The 20644-nt window shown below is 42.3% G+C and overlaps 1 protein-coding gene across 1 annotated transcript in view; it reads left to right on the top strand.

Moving 5' to 3' along the window:
• The window catches only part of RALGAPA2 (Ral GTPase activating protein catalytic subunit alpha 2), a 186195-nt gene that overhangs the window by 2027 nt on the left and 163524 nt on the right, over nucleotides 1–20644 (top strand). The window contains exons 2-5 of the mRNA XM_056862277.1: nucleotides 10131–10241; nucleotides 13654–13703; nucleotides 18702–18759; nucleotides 19933–19976. Of these exons, the coding sequence (XP_056718255.1) occupies nucleotides 10131–10241; nucleotides 13654–13703; nucleotides 18702–18759; nucleotides 19933–19976 (263 nt within the window). The remainder of the gene's footprint in view (nucleotides 1–10130; nucleotides 10242–13653; nucleotides 13704–18701; nucleotides 18760–19932; nucleotides 19977–20644) is intronic.

Raw genomic sequence — 20644 nt, forward strand, 5'->3', positions numbered from 1 at the left:
AAGCGCTCAGTGATTCAGTCCTTCCTGTGACTCTTCGTGGATCCTGCTGGTCTTGAAGAAATATAAACCTCCAGGTTCACACCGCCACATCCTGGCCTCTGGTCTGTACTATGGGTGTCAGAAGTGCCCAGCAGCAAGGTCACTGCCTTTTTGCTTGGGCACCCCTGTGCTGTTTGCCAGAAGTCAGCCATGTGAATTAACAGTCTGCCATTAATCCCACACTGTATCAGGGCACATGTGCAAACTGCCTGAGACCGATGTGGGCAGAAGTGTTCTGCAAAGTGATCTTGAAATAGTGCTGCATGTTAGGAAGTTTTGAACTCTCTTGACTGGCTGAATAAAACCAGCATCTCTTGCTTCTAACTTGTATCATCCTCCTAAAAGTAAACAAAACAGTGATCTTCCAGGAAGTTGCACAAGATAATGGCCGGGTATTCACTGAGAAGGAAATTGTGTCTTGGGCCCTGTAACTTTACAGACTGCAAACAACAGCTCACATGATCAAATGCCTTGTCCAAAAAAAAAACAAAAAAAAACACCCTTTGCTATTAGAAATGGCTATGCTGGAGTCATTCTCCAGATCTAATTTCCTTTGTGGGAGGATTTTGTTCAAAATGTGGAAGACCACATTCAGTCATGTGAGTTAACACCTGTAGTCCAAACTGGTACAGCCTAGACTCAGTTTGTCTACCTCAGTGAGGATTAGGCCAATATCTGGCTTGAATGATTGAGTATTGCTAAGGGGAACTTAGAGCCAGCATGGTGCAGTGGTTAAAGTGTTGGACTAGGATCTGGGAAACCCAGGTTCGAATCCCCACTCTGCCATTGATTCTTGCTGGGTAACCTTGGGCCAGTCACACACACTCAGCCTCAACCTGGGCAAGTATTTGGATGGGAGACCTGCAAGGAATACCAGGGTCACTATGCAGAGACAGGCGATAGTAAGCCACCTCTGAACCTCTCTTGCCTTGAAAACCCTGCAATGTCGCTGCAACTTGATGGCAAAAAGGAGGAGGCAGAATTGTTAGTGGCCATTTATGCATGGAAATTTTATCTTGGGTTTGATGCTCTCTTGTTGCACACTTTTCTCATCCGAATTCTCAAAACCCTGTGCATGGGGGCCTTTTGCCTTGAAGAAATTCCAGGAGAATTTCTGCAATGAAGAAATCATCGTGAAAATGTGGTACATTTGAATCCCTCCCCCCTGAAAATCTAGCTTTGTAATTGGCTGTAGTGTGTACATGTTCACGTGCCTCCAAGAGAATCTGGGCCCCTGCTGGGCACCTGCCCTTCGACCCCCATGTGAGCCAGCCCCAGCTGCTCTGCCAGGGCTCTGAGTTCTGCCACTTCTGCCAGAAGAGCTGGCTTCCCCGTGCCAAGGCAAGCCTAATGAAGCCAAGTCCGGGCTCCCCAGAGAGGGAGGGATCGAATGAGAGTGGGAGAGCCCAGGAGCAGCAGGGGTCACTTTGGTGGATCTTCCTCCTCTGATCCATACTCGCTGTGAAACTGACCAAATAAGCAGCCTCTAAGTGGGTGGCTAGAAGGGGAGGGAGGCAATTGGAGCTGAGCAGCCATTTTACATCCACAGTTGAGAATCACACCTATGTTAAACTCAGGACACAGTGGGAGATCTCCGTTTTTGTTTTTGTTTCGGTGTGCAGTTTTAGTAATAAAACTCCAAATTGTTCCCTCAGCTGCTCTTCTCTTCTTTTATATTTATAGATTTAGTGTTTTATTGCTAAAATTGCACACACAAACAAAAAGAGGGGGGATCTCACACTGTGTCCTGAGTTTAACATGGGTGTGACTCTCAACTGTGGGTGTAAAATGCCTACTTGGCTCCGATTACTGCCCTCCCCTTTTACCCGACCTGCACTCGAGTGGCAAAACAAAATGGCTTCTTGGATGTGAGAGGGATAAGCACAAATGGGCGTGGGGAGGGAAACCCGAAGTTAGGGCTATGCACAGAAATTGCATCAATTTGAACCGAGTTGATTTCAGAGCAGACTTTATATTCGTGGTAAAACAGCATTGGGAAGATGCGGGGGAAGCATGGGGTGGGCACAAGGTGATCTCTGAGGGACAGAAAAATCATGCATAACTCCAACTAAGAACTGAATCAGTCTGGCGGAGATGTGAGTCAAAGTACCCATGTATAAATGGCCAGTCTGTTGCAGGAAAATAAAACAGCTGTGGCATCCTTAAAGAGGGGGTTACCGCACTTGTATTCCCAGCGATGTATTAAGAGTTTGAAAACGTTATAAAAAATACTGTTCGTGCTTTGTTTGGCCCCTTTAGCTGTGAAGACGTCTTCCAACCATTTATAAGCCATGGTATCCAAAAACCCTTTGAAAGCGATGCTTTTTAATAACATTTTCAAACTCTTAATACATCACTGGGAATACAACGTGCGGTAACCCCCAGAGTTACAACAAAAGCCTAATGGCATCTTAAAGACTAACAACATTTTGTTACTCTTTAAGCCGCCACTGTACTTTTGTTTTATTTTTGAATGATTGAGACTTTTTTACATTAGTTTATTGTAGTTACGTGTTTTTAGTTTACATGAGTTTAGGATTAATATTCTAAGAAAGAAAAAGCCAAAGCTTTTCCCCATGAGACCTTTGAAATGTGCACTGAGGGCATCTCTTAAAGATTAACTTTGGAAACATTTTTGTAATGTACAATTTCGTTAGAGATCCAGGAAGCCCTTGATAATAGGTGTTACTAAAGAAGAATTTCCAAGTGCATTAGTTTCATGATTCTGATTCTCTGCAATAAAAGACCTTGCCTAAATGTGTATGTTACTCTACCAAATCTGGCAGGGAGAAAAGCCAAAGTAAACCTGTCTTCAAGGACTTCGTCTTAATGCATTTACCTAATTTGTTTTCTTCTCATTGCTATTAGACCATGGATGTACAGGAGAGTATCTTAGGGTTGCAGACAGTGACACTGAAGAAAAACTTTATGGTGTCCTTGGTCTCCTTCGTGGTGTAGTGGTTAAGAGCGACAGACTCTGATCTGGAGAACCAGGTTTGATTCCCCACTCCTCCACATGAAACCTGCTGGGTGACCTTGCACTAGTCTCAGTTCTCTCCGAACTCTCAGCCCCACCTACCACATAAGGTGCCTGTTGTGGGGAGAGAAAGGGAAGGTGATTGTAAGCCGCTTTGAGACTCCTTAAAGGTAGAGAAAATCAGGGTATAAAAACCAACTCTTCTTCTCTTTGATCTTCCAAATACTTAGTCCAGGATGCTCCACATCTCTAAATGAAGGATCAATCTATTTGTTTCTCTGTTTGTTAATGTGACCTCCTGTATGCGATTGTTGTACTGGAAAAGAAAAATAGTGTTGGAATGATGCAGTTCCTTCGCCGGGGAGGCAGTTAGAGGAGGAGGGAACAATGTTCTAAGTCTCTTTGAGTCCTCAGTTGAGGTGAACAGTGGCATGCCAAGGAGGTCGATGAGCCCCTGGCCCATACCTTACAGCAGAAGTGAACGCTGTCTCCAGCTTGGTTCTAAGAGGACATCTCTAAAGTCGTTGGCTCATGTAAATGTATTAGTTCATGCTGTTCTCTTAGGGTGCCAGTTTTGAGTTCTTCTTGGTGAGTGCCCTTAATCATTTATTTTGCTTGCAGAGTGCCCTGAATGTTTGGATAGGTAATCCTTGTTGAAAGCTACTAATTTAAAATGGAATGGAATGGGTATTGAAAGTCTCTGCCCTGTGCAATTTGTAACCTGGTGCCCATAAGCTATCAAAAACTTAATTTTTGGAGATGGTATCATTAGAATAGCCTATGTCTTTTTGTATATCTTTTATTTCTTAATATTGTTTCCAGATCATTGTAATTCAGATATCTTGGTTGTTTGTAAACCAGTAATTCTCAGTCTGTGTACCTCTGCGATATGAATTAACTAATTAAGCCTAGGATTTTTGTCTTGCCTTTCTTCATTCTGTCCTGACAGCAAGCCTGTGTGATAGGTTAGAATGAGGAAGACAGTGACTGGCCCAAGGTCACCCAGTGAGCCTCACAGAGAGTGAGGATTTGAACCCAGGTCTCCCAAACCCTAGTCTTATGTTCGAACTGTTATATCATACTGGTACTTAAAGGATCCTCTGAGCCCCAAACCCATCTGCAGTGGATGTTGCCCATTTCAGCTCTGCCTGGTTCCTTTACTTTGGCTTTGTCTCAACCTGTTGGACTCAACTGGAGGCAGGTAACTTTGCCATTTTGCTGTATCTGGTGCCGTTGGGTAACTGAGGTGCTCTTGAGGAAAACTGTCGCTCAGTTCCTTTATTAAATGTGGGAGAGGCCTAATGGATCACCTGGGTTGTGCAAACTGCTCTCTTTGGTTTATAGTTGCATTAGAATAAATCGTGAAAGGTTTTTAGACAGCTGGAAGAAAATTATATTCTTGGTAGCCTACTTGTGTCTAAGGAAAAAATGTGCCAGTCCACGCAAGCTTGCCTTCTTGCAGATTTAAGTGGTTATTAAGAAAGGGAATGTTATTTATTTATGTAACTTTATTTATATGCCGCCTTTCTCCCCAATGGGGACCCAAAGCAGCTTACATCATTCTCCCTTCCTCGGTTTTATCCTCGCAAGATCCCTGTGAAGTAGGTTAGACTGGGAGTATGTGACTGGCCCAAGGTCAGCCAGCAAGCTTTCAGGGCAGAGTGGGGATTTGAACCTGGGTCTTCCAGATTCTAGTCCAACACTTTAGCCACTGCACAATGCAGGCTTTCTAGTGGCATGGTCAGAAATTCCCAGACTATCGTCCTCACGAGCCCTGACTGCAGAGATGAGGTGGGTGGTGAGCAGATAGAGGACCTTTCAGTAGTGGCTCCTTGCCTGTGGAATGCCTTTCCCCTTGAGGCTTGCCTGGTGCCTGCCCTACTCTCTTTCAGGCACCAGGCTAGATCTTTTGCCCAGTCTTTTAACTAAGGAGTTGATCTTTTAAAATTGTTTTTATGGCCTGCCTGAGGGCTGACTGCCTTCCGGTTTAATGACTTTGCTGTTGAAGATGATGCACCAGGAGTTCAGCATACATTCAACCTAGTCACAAAGTCTTTCCTTACTCCTTCAAAATAAAACCAAAGTCCAGGGTCACCTTAAAGACTGACAGCATCTATTACTATAAGAGCTTTCATGAATCACAGCCCACTCCGTTGGATACTTCATCAGTCTTTTGTTTCTAACATATTTGTCAAATCTTTCCTTCTTTCATTAGTTCACTATTTTTTTGTTTGGTGTTTCATCATATTAATATTAATTCATATTTTATACTTTAAAAGGAATGTTGTTGGTCCCTATCTTTTTGTAACTGTTCTTCGCTGGCTTTTAATTTTACTACGCAACTACAGGCTTCTGCGGTTCTTTATACTGGGAATTGTCCAAGCATTCTTAAGTCCCATTTATTTCAACGGGAGAGTTCATTCTTCCATCAAAATCAATTGGACTTCAAAGAGTGTTTCTTTAGCTGGAGCACACTTCTCGTTTATTCAACAGTAGATGGCTTATAAAATAGTGCTTCCAGTATTGCATATTTTGGGCCCTGCCAATCTTACTTTTTCCTCAGTTATCTTTCTGTGGGGGACTTGGTTTACTCCCTGTTTGTTTTTCCAAAATCCATGCTCTGACACCCCCCTTTCATTGAGGATTAAAAAATCTGATGTTTCCCAGTCGTTCTTCCAAAGGGTTTGCAATCTTCACATTCTCCAGTTCCTTCTTAAGAAGCATTCGGTGCAACTAGAAACATAAATTCAAAATATTTAAAGTAAGGTACATAATTACGAGGAAAGGCTTAGATTAGTTGACACAAAATCTCAGATGCTTTGAATTGGCTAATTATAAGCCAGCATAGTATGAATTACTGTCTCGGAGACAATAGTGCATATTTTTCTTCCTTTTTGTAGTAAGCATTGCTCATTTAAACTTTTTGTTTGGGTCCTTCATGATACAACAAAAGCGCTGATTACATTATTAGAAACAAAGCACAGTCCACATTTGTATCTGGAATATCAAGTTTTGCCCTTTTATACGATAACGCACAAAATCAGTTTTAGAATTACTGTACTTGGGTCACAATAAGGACTCTGACTTGATTTTAATAGTGATTAGATTGCAAGGTCCTCTTAAAGATAATTGTTAACCTTGCCTAGGTGAAAAACACAAAAAAATGCATACTGCAAACATACGTAGTCCATGACTGATGAGTAATGTCGATCTATGGAAGAGGATGCACTCCCAAATGTATAGCCAATTGAAAGTAATGCAGGGCAGCATCCCTACACACACTTGTAGTTCCTGATCAGTAAATTTATTTTATTTCCTTTATATACTGCCTTTCTCCCAAATGGGAACACCAAGCGGTGTGCATACTCTGGCTCATGGATAAGATGTTTCATTACTCTTGTCCAAACGACTTGGAAGGTTCCATTTAACTACACACACACACACACGTGTGTGTGTATGCGCGCTCTATTAATTGTCAACAGCTATTGGAAAAGTTGTATTTCCACATTGCTATCCATTCGTCACCTTTGAAGGCGTCAGCAGATTGAAAGAACTTGTCTCTTACTTGCTTTGTTTGAGTCTTTGATGCATAGGAAGTTTCCCCTTGTTTCAAATGTTCTTCTGAATTTCCTATCCTCTTCATCATAGACCTATGTGCAGGTAGAAACGTGAATGCCTGCTCCATTAGGGCTCTTTTCATCGTTAACCCAGAAGAAGTAGAGTCTGCCTCCTTTTATGTGAAGAGCCATGAATTATTCAGTCTCCGTGGGTTCATGTAAGAGCATGAAACCTATTAACAGGCTTCTTATGGGCAGGGGATGAACTCGTGTTTTACACAAACCCCAACTCTCTTAATGTTATTCCTGCTCAGCCCAGCCACTTATCCCCAGTCTCTCTGTTCCCCCTCATTCCACACCCCCACACCCCCCCACCCCAGTGGTGCTTGCCAAAAAGTTGACCAGTTGAAGCAGAACAGACAAAAGAGGTGATTACAAGTGTGGATTTTTCCAGCACAGAGTACTTCTGGTACTAGTTACAATGTCTTTTGAGGATTCCTCGTTCACCTTGCTTTCTCTTCATGTTCTTTACATTATCATCTAATGTTATTGTTAGGCCCAGGTATTACTGACTGTCCTACCATTTGAGTTGGGCTTCCTGTAATTCTCTGCAGCTTTTAATAGACGTCACTCAGAGTTAATTTGAAGCTGCTTATCAGCAGTTCCCTCACTGGACTTCCAGTTGCTTATATCTGCACATATTATATTCACATACATACAAACTGTCATACCCGCAAACTGATTTTTAGACTTACAAATTTGAAAAGCGCTTTTTTTTGTATGGAAAGTTCACATGAACTCAGGTCACTGTTGGGAATTTTAGCATTGTTCTCATGGACTCCAGCTCTTGATACAAATACCATCCTTGATATGATAGATATTAAGTAATCATAAAAGATTTTTTCCCATTGTGCTCCCTAAATGCAGTCTTCAGAGTGCTGGAAATTCTCGAAAACGGGGTCCACTCTGTTCCTCTATTATGGGGCAAATCAGTTACTATTTTGTCCTCACTGGGCATATTTGGTAGCTCAAAATCAATGAGTTGGGTCAGCAAGGCTGTTGAGTGCTGCGAGGTCTAGGCGGACAGGATTCCAGAGATCTTGGTTCATATGCTTTGTTTTCGTATGATAGGTTGGATCTGGGCATTGAGGGGGTGGCGTAGGGGAAATCTTTGTCTGGAGGGCTTGTGGGGGCTCTCAGCAGCCCTAGCTTGGCAAAGCATTATAGCACTCTCCTGGAGGCACTGTGTGTCCTATACTTCTGGGCAGCATGTGCGTTCATAGCTACAGATTGGCGAAAGCAGAAAGTCACACTTTTTTTTGCACAACCAGAGCCATTATTTGAATACTTTGGTTCAGCTAAGCCAGAAGCTGCCGCCAAAGCTAAAGTTACTGCTTCAGAATAAGGGTTAGTTTTTTTTTTTAATCACAGTGTGGCACATTTATTGGCTCTAACTAGAACGAACTGAAAACAAATTACAGAGAGGATTTGTTAACATTTCTCTACTGTATCTTCTTCAGAAGCCAAAAAACTGCAGGAAAGGTGGACAGTTGCTGCTTGAAAAGGTGCTGTTCATACTCTAAATCAAAATGTATTTATCTATTTTAACAATGTAAACGCTGCCAAAAACCAGCATTCAAGAGACATTGAGCAGCCTAAAATGATCTTCATAAAGCAGTCCTCTGGCTAAAAGTAGACCATAAAAACCATTAAAAAAAATGGAAGCCCTCAGTTAAAAGCCTGGATACAAAAAATGCTTTACTTTGGCATTCCAGAGGTGTGCCACCACGGAATAAACCTGGATAAAGTGTCTCTTCCATTCTCCAGTGCAGTTAGTTTCTGTAACACTTGTTGTTGATGAAATCTAACTTGTGACCTAAAAACCTGCATAAACACAGTGGTCTAGCAAGCAACTAGTTTCCTGGCAGTCAGTCTGCATCTGCTGCAGTTAGACCTGCTGGTTTCCTGCAGTAGAGTCATCTCCCAGCTTCTGGGCTCTGAGGCTGGTAGTTCCAAAAAGAGAATTCTTGCAGAATGATCTGGGGTGGTGTATGTATGAGCAAGGGAATGGATATATTTAAACATGTCCATTTGCTGTTACTGGCAAACTGGCCATTTCTGTGTTCCTGTGCAGATTGTAAGGTTGTCTGGCTATATTTACCAGGCAAACTGTAATTAAGGATGGAAGACAGTATCAGGAGGAGATAAACCTCTTTATCATGTTTACAAATCAGCACAGTAAAGTTGCATATCTGTGCTTTCCCAAGTAAAATGGAACGTTGAGGAGTGCCAGACTATTTAGAGTTTTGCAAACTCCTCTAAATTCTACTGTTTGTATTATGTTTTCAGAGTTAGCAACAGAAAGATCTGGTGGGGAAAAGTCAATGAAAAGTTTGAACCTTTTGCTTGCTATTGTTTCTGAAGTCAGGTGGTTTTTATTGTTAAGCAACAAACATTATTCACTGGAATAGTTTTTGGCTAGAATCATACTAATCTGCCTTTGGAGAGAGAGTGCTTTTTCGTATGCTGTTTTGAAGTGATCACTTGTGGATTTAGTTATTGATTGAAAATAGTTTCAAAGCAGTGTTTGGGTGGGTCTCTTATGAGAGAAACAGTGCTCTGTTTTTAACGTGTAATGGCTATCTATGTATTGATGCAGCTCTAAGGAAAGGTGGCTTGGGAATTAGATATGGTAGAAACATGAGACAATACGGCATATTTATTTTGCACATAAGCATGGTTTGCCCTAAGGGCATGCCTGAGAAAGGTTATTTTTAAAAAACAATGGAATGCCTTGATGAAATTTAGACTGGATTTAGAACTGTTATTGGTGTAGTACAGGGATCCCAACATGATGCCTGTGGTTGCCATTCCAAGACACACCAACACCTTTTCGGGTGCCTGTCAAGTGTTAGAAACTGGGTGTGGCCAGGTGGGTCTTTTTCTCAGCAAGGCTCCTGATTGGCCTTTGGAGATTTGATTGGCTGTGCAGATTTTTTTAAAACATTGCTTTGGCAGCAGCTGCCACCACAGCATCAGGATCGTCACTGTATGGCTGAAGATAAGCTGCGGCAGCTGTTGTCTGACTGACTCCACCTCTCGTGGCAGCCATAGTGTAGCAGCCATTTTGTTGCTGTGCCCATCACGCTGTTTCAAAATTCCAAAAGTGTCCACAGACTCAAAAAGATTGGGGACCCCTGGTTGAAGTGTAAGACTAGGATCTGGGAAACCCACGTTTGAATCCCCACTCTGCCATGGAAGTTTGCTGGGTGACCTTGGGCCAGTCACACACTGTTCAGCCTAACCTACCTAACAGGGTTGCTGTGGGGGTAAAATGGAGGAGAGGAGAATGATCTAAGCTGCTTTGGGGAGAAAGGTGGGATATAAATAGAGTAAGATGTTTTTTATTGAATTATTATATATATTCTTTATTTTAAATGTTGTTTTTAATGTTTTGATGATCGCCACTGGGGGACCTTATTTGAGTGGAAACATGCCATAGAAATATTTTAAGTACAAAATAATTCTTACCCTTTTTCACCTTTTTTGCCCTGCAGATGCTGTGGATGGCAGTGAACTTAAACCATTTTTTGAAACTAATTATTCTCAGATTTATTTTATCTTCTATGAAAATTTCATAACACTGGAAACTAGCTTGAAACAAAAAGGTAAGCTTTACTTTAGGTGTTTCTTTACTAGCTGAAGCTTTTTGGGTTCTTAATACGATTGTGTATCTAGAAATATTATTCTCTGTCCAAAAAACAACTTTTCCCTTATATCCAAAATATGTTTAATAAACTGTAGACTAAAATTCAGAGTTGAATGCTAAGGCAAAATGTTACATATTTGGAATGGTCAGCAATCCTAATCCAAATTCACATTTAGAGATCTGTTGTTTGCATCTATACAAGTAGCTCTGAAGAAAATTAACCTTAAGACTCATTGAACGTGGTACAAGACATGCATTTATTCAATCCTGGGACACTTTTTAACGTTTAGGCCTATCTGTAGGGAGGGCTGTATAAAAATTAAGAGTAGGAAGTAGAGATTCCCCTCGCCACATTCTTTGGTGTAATGGCATTGCATTATCAGTTGGGCTTCATGTAAAAAAGGGAGCTGAAATGGGACCAGACTGACCTCTCCCTATGCTCCTTTAGCAACTTCTGACTCTCATAGCAGCTTGCTGAACCCTCTTAGATGCTTCTGCTGAGCCCTCATTACTTTCTTCTGAGCTCAGGAACACAGCAGAGTGCAGCTCCAGGCATTGGAAGAAGTTGCCTCTCCCTGCACTTCGAATGGAGCAAAAGCTTGCAGGGTGGGGCAATTCCTGCCAATTCCTCCTTCTTTCTATAGCTCCAGTGCCATGTTGGGGCTCATGAGGCTGCCTTGAGAAGGGGTAAAGGGGCAGAAATGCCTTCCTTGAATTCACTTTGTTGGTGGAAGGATTGGATCCACCAATAATTAAAAAATAATAATTTTAATTTTTTTAAAAAAAAATGCATTGGGTTGGATCCCATGTGGCTGTTAGATCACATAACCCACCCACCCCCAGAATAAACTTCCCAGAGTTGGAAAGGACTGCTGGGGAAGGGAGAAGCAGAAAAGATCCACAGGGTAAGCACCTTCTGCTGAAGGACATGGATCTTGCTCATCTGCCCCTCAGCCCAAGTCTGGAAAAGTTTATTCCCAGGAGGACTCACATTCCAATTTGCTTCCAGACTCAACTGAAGCTGTTGGTATTGACCTTTAAAGCCCTGTGTGGCTTGGGAGCCAGCGTGGTGTAATGGTTAAGAGTGATGGTTTGGAGCGGTGGAGTCTGATCTGGAGAACCGGGTTTGATTCACCACTCCTCCACATGAGCCGTGGAGGCTAATCTGGTGAACTGGATTGGTTTCCCCACTCCTACACACGAAGCCAGATGGGTGACCTTGGGCAAGTTACAGCTCTCTTAGAGCTCTCTCAGCCCCACCTACCTCACAGGGTGTCTGTTTTGGGAGGGTAAGGGAAGGTGATTGTAAGCCGGTTTGATTCTCCCTTAAGTGGTAGAGAAAGTTGGCATATAAAAACCAACTCTTCTTCTTCTTGAGGCCAGCATACCTTCAAGACAGCCTTCTACCATCTCTGATCATATTCACAGGCCTTGCTTTGCTTGCCCCCCGCCATCTGAGGCTACATAGGGGGCAACCTGAGAAAGGGCCTTCCTGATCATGGCGCTGAAGCTTTGGAACTCCTTTTCCAGGGAGGTTTGTCTGTCTCCCTCTGTCATTGTCTTCTGCCAGCGGGTGAAGACTTGTTTGTTTCGTTTGGCACACCCTCCTCCCTTGTGTATATGTCTGTATGTATGTTTTTATTGCATTGTTAAGTATTAAATGCTGTTCTAATTTTTTTTTTAGTTTTAAAGTTTAATTTTAAAAACACAAACATACAAGCATTACAATATAATCATAATAATACACATGGAGCTTACCATTCAAAATGACCACTCAATTATCAACTTCTTTGAATTACGTTACTCTGTTGTTAACATATTCTTCCATGTCTGATAACCTATGTTTTACTTGTTCTTACACATATATAACCTAGATCTTTCTTATCCCGTTTTAATTTAATTTTAATTCTGTTCTAAATTTGTATCTATGTTATTAAAGCAAATATTCAATTTTTCCTGAAATTGTATAAAAGATGTCAGTTTTGCCGTAGCTGCGTACTCAGTTAGTTTATTAACCCATTCATCTAAATTTGGGTATTTCTCTGCTTTCCATTTTGCTGCTTATATCACTCTAGCCACTGTCACCATGTACCGGTACTTAAATTGTTTGTTATGTGTTTTTGAAATTGTTTTAATGTTTTTGATGTTTGCTGCCTGGGGTAACCTATTTGGTTGGAAAGGTTTTAAGTACATAAATAGCATGCGGAGTTTGAGGCTGCACTAATGGAAGAAAGAAGAGGGGGCAATTTTGCCCCATCCCCACTGCAACCTCCCCATCCACAGCCTGAGGAGCAAACTTTCCTCTCCCCACCCCAGCATTGTTCAGTCTCTAATTTCCCTAGACACCCAACCCAACTTGTGCTCCAGGGCCTCTCCTTCTTTGAGTTCCTTGCTTTTCACACCACAGCACACAGCCATCCTTTTGCATGGACCCAGTTCCCCTTTTCTTGTGCTTCTGTGCCTCCTTACCTTCACACATTCCTCCTATCCTTAAGAGCTGTCTAATGTCTTGGCATTGCCCAGATAGATCTTTTCAAGTGCTCATGATAGGTTCACCACTGTAAGCATCTGGTGTCTGAACTATCCTGTGAAGCAATCATTCCTTTTGATTCTATGACCTTCTACAATAATTCAGCTCTTAGGCAGCAACCAGTCAGCTTGTGAGAAATATGCTTAGGGTTGTCAGGTCACAATTGCTCACCAATACATCGGCTGGATAAGGAGCGGAAGTGACGTAATCACGTCTAGTGAGTCCCGCCTCAGCTCCGCCCCAGAAACCTCCCTTCCAGAGGAGAGGGGGGACCTGGCAACCTTATATATGCTGGAGCAAAAAACATTAAAGAAGTTATTCCAAGCAAACATCTAACTTGACCACAGGTTTGAGGACAAAGTAGAAGATCGTTCCTTCACAGCACTGCAACAGCCAAACACTTGTATAGTAAATTATATGTTTGTGAATTCTCAAATATCATGATGAAGTTCATAGATGGAGATTGTAATACACAACGATGATAGTTGGGTTTATCACCTGATTTTGCTGCTTTGTCTTATCCCTTATAATCCACCTTCTATATTGTCCTATAGTTTATATATATTGTCCATACCTCTTGTTTTAGTTTACTGCTCATTCTTCAGTCCTCGTCCTACTGCACTGTTAATTTTTGTTTGTTTGCCCTGTAATATGTCTTGAGTCTTAGTGAGAAAAGTGGACAATAATAAAGTCAGTAAAAATAAATCAAGTATCCAGTTTTACGCGGCCAGGCCTGTTCATGACTGAACTGAACTAAGAAGCTGCATCTCCTGCAGGATTTTGTTCTCAGGGTAGTATCAAGTCTTGATCCATAATAACAAGAATGTTCCTCTATTCCTAGGAAATAAATCGCAAAGGGAGGAGCTGGACTCCATTCTCTTTCTTTTCGAAGTAAGTTCTTACATTTTACTGTTGATTGAATGTAATGCAACCTTCATAGCAATAAGGAACAAGTTCTGTTTCTGACAAACATTTCTCACAGACAATGGTTTATGAATATTTGTAAAAGGTAAAAGGCACCAGGTCATTACTGGCCCATGGAGTGACGTCACATCCTGACATTTACTAGGCACAATGTGTTTACTGGGTGGTTTGTCACTGCCTTCCCCAGTCATCTACACTTTACCCTCAGCAAGCTGATTACTCATTTTACTGACCTCAGAAGGATGGAAGGTTGAGTCAACCTTGAGCCGGCTACCTGAAACCGACGTCCATCGGGATCAAACTCCGTTCGTAAGCAGAGCTTCTAACTGCAGTACTGCAGCATACTGGTGTGCAGGTCCTGCCCTCTCTTCCTCCCCTATTTGATTTGGACATTGGGTTTTATATGCTTCTGATTATTTCTTTGGGAATGGGGGTTGCGGGAAGGCTAGAAGGCTCGTAGCAGCTTCCGGGGCTTGACGTATGTCAGTTCAGAGCTTGATGAGATGCGTCCTGACCAAAGCAGGCTGCAAAAGGACATGCTGTATGGGGTAGATACTTCAGTGTTTGGATGCTTTAGTGGCCTGTAGTAAGCATTACACAGATAATCAGTTTCAGTCACCTTTATTGGCATGATAATAATAATAGTAACAGGAATATACACAGATAATCTATGTTCGTTGCTTTACATACTTTAATTTACACTGTATTAGTGCTAACATACTGTGGGCTGGATCCCACAGATCCATTGCGCTAACAGAGGTACTTTCCTCTGGAAAGGTGTCTTCCTCTGATGTAAAATGCTCCTTTGCCAAAGTACAACCCTCTTGCCCCAGGAAATGATTCTGCCAGAGGAAAGCACCTTCGCTAGCATAACAGATCTGCTGGATCTTATCCTTGTTAAAATATTTATACCTCACCTCATTTATACCTCTTGGTTCAAGGTGGCTTACAATAATAGCCTATTTGGGGGTAGCTGGTTTCTGGAGGGAATTTGAATGGAATATTTCCAGTAAGACAATTTGATTTAGTTAATGTGGTACCTGCTCTGGTCTTTGGTTCTTGTCTTCTGAAAAGTTACAGATTTAGATACCACACGCCTGTGAAGCGCTTCCATTGAATTTTGCTCAGCAGTTAAGCCAAACATATTTGGTGTTTTTTCTTCTAGTTCTTCTGTGCTGAAAGCTCCTGTCATTAAAGCAATAGTGTTATTCTGAAGGCAGTCTCAGAATTCTTTCATGGAAAGAAGCTGTCATAAGCTAGGCCAAGGTTTCCCTCAAAGCAGACATAAGGCATAAAAACAGTGTAAATGTCACCTAGACTAAACATTCATATTTTCAAGCCATCGGAGATTCACAAATTGGTTGTTTGGACTGTCAATTTAATCCTGTATCAGCAGGAGTAAGGGCATGTCCCCGTTTTGTCTTAATTAGCTAAACAGTTAATGAGGGTTATTAGCGCTTGGCACCTGGATTCCAAATTGAGCACAACCAGATCACTAAACACCTTTTAGAAAAGGATTTACATAATTATACCTTTTTGGAACATTTGCAACCATTTGAGTGATACCTGGTGTTGATAAATTTTCAAAATAAACTGTAAATATCTTGGTTTTCAAAGAAAGAGGGTTCTCTTTTTGCATTATGTGATGCGTCCCTGAGGTCGCAACCACTACTCCAACCTTTACTTACAACTGCATACCGAGGGGAAAAATACTCTGGTGGAATGGAGAATATCACTGGGGTGTTCTTCCAAGGAAGAAAGCACAGAGTTCAGGAAAGGGCTGGGTCTACACCATCTTTTTCTCCATTAGTCATCGGTTGCTCCACATACTGGGGCTAATGGTTCATTTTTTCCCCTGATAACTTGGCTTCTAAACCTTTCAGTTTACCTAACCATTCTCTTATTGTAGTTCCTGTCCAGTTTTCTCATCTACAGTCCCTGTTGGACCTGAATGGGTCCTCTGCAAAAGGTGACACAACTATTGCACACCTCATTTTATAATGTGTACAGCATCTGAAATAGTTACCTGTTAACATAGTTGATTAATGGGTATAAGTTTTTTTTCAAGGAAAGCTAGTCTGAGTGATCCACATACTTGCTGCTCTCAAATCCGATAGCTGAAAGGCTTCTGTTGTTGGATGTACAGTTTGAGAGCAGGATGGAGGACTATATGTGCTCTCTCCTTGCCTGCTTTTTTGTGGCAGTTTCCTTCTGCTCCTGTGTCCAGAGTCGATGTTACATGCGGCTATCAGTAACCCAGGTACATTCATTTGAAGAGCTCAGTTTTTTTCAACATTCTCAGGTACCTAAGCTTGCTTTTTCTAGGTTCATTTTTACTTGGGTTGGGTGTACATAATAATAAGTTTAGATGCTGGGTGGGGTGGGGGGCGCTGCAGGTTTGGTTCCAGGTTCCTCCCCCCATCAGTCACCATTTACTACCCACCTACTGACATGCCTGCCATCTGTCTGTGTGCTGTTCCCCTGCTCTCTCACAGCAGCCCACAAGCTCTGTTCATCCTTACTCTGACAGCACTGGGCAAAATGTGTGGCTGGGAGTGCTGCCACTGAGACTGCCAGTAGCAATGCCACTGTACACTATTCACGCATACTTCCTTGGTGGTTAGGGTTGCCACCCTCCAGGTACTAGCTGGAGATCTCCCACTCTTACAAGTGATCTCCAGCCGATAGAGATCAGTTCACCTAGAGAAAAATGGCCGCTTTGGCAATTGGACCCTATGGCATTGAAGTCCCTCCCAAACCCCAGGCTCCGCCCCAAAAATATCCCCATATTTCCCAATCTGGAGCTGGCAACCCTATTGGTGGTGCTGGCAGCATGTGCAGCCAGGAGCATGGGTGACAGAGTGTTTGTATGCTGGCCGGTAGGCGGCAGAGGAGGTATGCAGGCAGAGGGGTTGGCCCTGAGAGATGCCTTGGATCCTGGCAAATGCCCCACCTCAGTGGATGTTGATGCCAGTCCTGGGACAGTGGCAGAGGCTGTTGGCAATGCTTCTTAAATGCTACACATTGAGATACTTATAGATCATATTTCTTACAGTTTGCAGATAATCTGTTTAACAGATTACATCAAATTGTAAGTTAAAAAGTCCCCAAATGGATTATTAAACACATCTGCTTGATTTAAAAAAACAACAACACAAAGACGTCTATGTAAGTCAAAATTTACTCTTCATATTATTCTTAGTCATGCAGTAAGTGCAGAAGCAAAAGAACTATGAATAAAAGAACTGGCAATTCCCCTTCTGTGTTGATTAGAAGTAATGCCTAATTTCTATTTCAAGTGTGCTAATGGATTACCATATAAATGGAGTGAAACACTAACAGGAGTATTTTGCACTATGGGGTTTCCCAAGGTATTTTATATTCCTTTACAAGATATCAGTAGCAGTTTGGAATTTATTGCAATTTATGTTTATATTTTTATATTTATGTTTGTATTATAGAAGGAAAATGATTTGCTTTTGTTAAGTCTAGAATGATTAAAGGTGCTTTCTCTCTCTCTGGATAGATACAGATACATACATATTCGCGGGCTATACAAAATTATCAACTTAAAAATTAGCCGACCAAGCCCCAAGCAGGCAGCTGCCCCAGATGACCCTCCCCCCCCGTGGGCAAGCAGGCAGGCATCCAACCAGTGGCACACCCGCCTACCTGGTGGCACAGGATGGTCTATTGCACATAGCTGTCCAGCCGCACGCCGGAGTTGCTCCTGCTTCGCATGGTCAGGGCCAGATTCTACAGTCGGCTCCTGCTACCTCTGCCTGTAGGGCTGAAATGAGGACACACTGGCTAAGAACTCCCCCCCTGCGCATTCTGACCCTGCTCCCTTTAACTCCTCCATTGTCACCACTTCCGCCCCCAGCCCTCTTGTAGTACAGAGGGAATATGTTTCTCCATGGCCCGGATGGGTAAGGGTTAACACAGTTTCTTGGGCAGTCTTAGCAGCTCCATAGCTAACAACTCTTCTGCAAGGGGGTGGGGGAAGGTTCCTTTTCTTGGCAAAACAAACTCACATCTGCCTTGAATAGAGGCTATTCCTGTCCGCGGGAGGGGGTGGATCACCAGTCTTAGATCCTTCTGAGCTAGAGATCTGCCAGGACCCACAAAGGGCCAGACCAAACGATTTCATGGGCCTTAATCGGCCCCCAGGCGTGACGTTCCCCACCCCTGGCATAGATGGTTATGTTGTTTTGGAGTTCATTTATCCAGTACTGATGCCAAGAACAGCTTTATGCCACTTTCATGTTACCAATTATTTGTTACCAGAAGTCTGGACCTCTCTCCCTGGGGAGATTTGTCTGTTGCCATCTTTCACCAGTGGCTCAAGACTTTTTGTTTTGTTGCCCTCAGTGATCTCTCCTTCCTGACCAGTGTTTTAATTATTGTTTTTTGTGTCTTTGTATGTATTTTAGCTCTGTTTTTAATTGTTTTAACAATGTTAGCCACCTTGGTGACCCTTGTGAGGGTGGAAAGGCGGGATATAAATTTTGTTAATAATAATTGTCTGGCCTGTGAATTTCCAAGACCCATTTATTTCTGAAAAATGTGAAATGAGTTAGAAACTTTAGAATTCTTTCATTTTCAGTTCAGAATTTTTTTGTGTGTGTGTGTGTGTTACATACTTAACTTTGAGTCAGGTATCTTTTTTCTCACCCAATACATCCACATTTTGTGTGGCCTGTCCCAATTTTGTTTCAAACTATTCAAACTATGTTATAGCCCCCAAAACTTGAGAGTTTCCTGCTTGGTTTAGAACACTTTCTAAAGATGTCCGCCAATCTTTTTATATTATTGAGAAAGTTATCTTCTGGGGTTAACAGTAAAAGAAAATACTTTGACAGTGTACCCCCCCCCCCTTTCGTAATCATTTTGTAATCAAGTAAGGACGTTAAATGGCTACAATCTACTAATCTGGTATAAAATCTTTTATTCTATTTTCTGCAGAGAATATTACAACTACTGCCAGAAAGAATTTTCTTTCAGTGGCATTTCCACAGTATAGGTAAGTGAACTTTGTACTATGTGTATGTTATTATATATATGTGTGTGTATGTAAGAGCCAGCATGGTGTAGTGGTTAAGTGTAGTGGTTACGAGCAGCAGACTCTAATCTGGAGAACTGGGTTCGATTCCCTATTCTTCCACATGAAGCCTGCTGGGTGACCTTGGGCCAGTCACAGTTTTCTCAGAACTCTCTCAGCCCACACAGAGGCAGGCAATGGCAAACCACCACCGAATGTCTCTTGCCTTGAAAAAACCCTATGTGACTTGACAGCACACACACGCACACACACTTGTTATCACTGAGTTGGGTGTATGCTCCTCTACATTCTAGTGAAGTTCATGTTAATGAAATTAAAATGTACTTTGATCTATATACCCCTTTATTATATGTAATATAGCATGTAATGATTTTGTCCAATATCCAGTTATTCCATTGGATGTGCACGTATACAAAATGTGGTTATTTCATAACAGTAAGGGGGGAGTAGGCCAAGCCAATATGTATGGACTTCTGGCTATCAGTGTTATTTTCCTATTTGAAATAATTATACCAGCATAATTGAAGTTTCTCTTTGTACTTGATTTTACAAGTGTACGGGAAGTTAAAATAAATTGCCTAACTCAGAATTAAGGCTCATTGGGTTGTTGTTTTTTTCAAGCTTGAGGCAAGGGCTTTAAATTAAATCTTCAGTATTCTGGATCTGAACCTTCCCAGTCATATTGTTTCGTTCTGCAATGTGTTGCAGAAGCTACCTGCTGTGGTAGTAGCACTGGTGCTGTTAAACCTTCTGCTAAACATTCTGAGAAGTATTCACAGATGGCAAATGAGGAGGTAAAGCTCTTTCTGGGCTGACTCACTCACATGATGGCAGTGCTCCTTCATACTGGCCTAGCCTCTTCCTTGCTGCCATGTAGTTTTCTGTGTGGATGGACGGTTTAAAGATTTGTAATCCTTCGTTCCATCGTGTGAGCTCCAGTGACAGGGCACCGTGGTCCAACTTGGAAAGGGGTCACTGCTTCATCTGCTGTTCAGAAGAACTAGGCCAGAGTTGTCAGCATTTCTGAGGGGTTTGCTTTTGGCTAAGTAGGATTAAGGTGAAAAAGGCCGCATACACTCTGGAAGATGCCTTAAAATATTTGGAAATATTCTAACGTGTTTTTCCTCTAATCAGGCTCAGTCTTGAAGAAACTTTTGCACACTGGAAACTGTCTTAAGGTATTTTATTTTGTGTTTTGAATCCAACACTGCTCTAAATACTTAAAGCCTGCAGCGAAAGAATCATTGGTGTTCTCAGATCCATATGAAATTCAGCTCTGAGCCCCCCTCCCCCACTTCCTGTCCCCATTTGCCACCCTGGGGTTTCTGGTTCACAGTGCAGTGATGACATCTGGCTTTTCCCAAGGCCTACACGATCTACTTATATATGCCCCCTTTGCTCTCAATTGCCTACTTTCCTTCTGGCAGTGGCGCACCATCTCTCCTGGCATACAGGAACCTTGGCTGCTCCTCTCTCCACCTACATGTTTCTGCCACTCATTGTTTCCCCAAACCCATAGTTTTAAGTCCAGTGCATACTTCAGGCCTTTCTCTCAGTCAATCTCCCAGAATTCCTTTCTCCTTTCCCCATAGTGTATGGACTATGGATGCCAACTCTGGGTTGGGAAATCTGCAGAGATTTGGGGGCACAGCCTGCTTTTGAGCTCCGTAACCCTTAGCTTCTCTACCTCCTGACGTCTTTTCCAGATTCCCTGGCATCCTCTCTGTGAAATTTTAATTCAGTCACACAGATGACTTCGCTTTCCCTCAAAGAAGCTGGCTTACTAACAATTCAAGTTCCTTTACTGTCTGAACATTCCTAGCTGTCGTACCAGCTCATCCAGTCA

The sequence above is a fragment of the Euleptes europaea genome, chromosome 17, assembly GCF_029931775.1.
Source record: "Euleptes europaea isolate rEulEur1 chromosome 17, rEulEur1.hap1, whole genome shotgun sequence".
NCBI classification, from domain to species: domain Eukaryota; kingdom Metazoa; phylum Chordata; class Lepidosauria; order Squamata; family Sphaerodactylidae; genus Euleptes; species Euleptes europaea.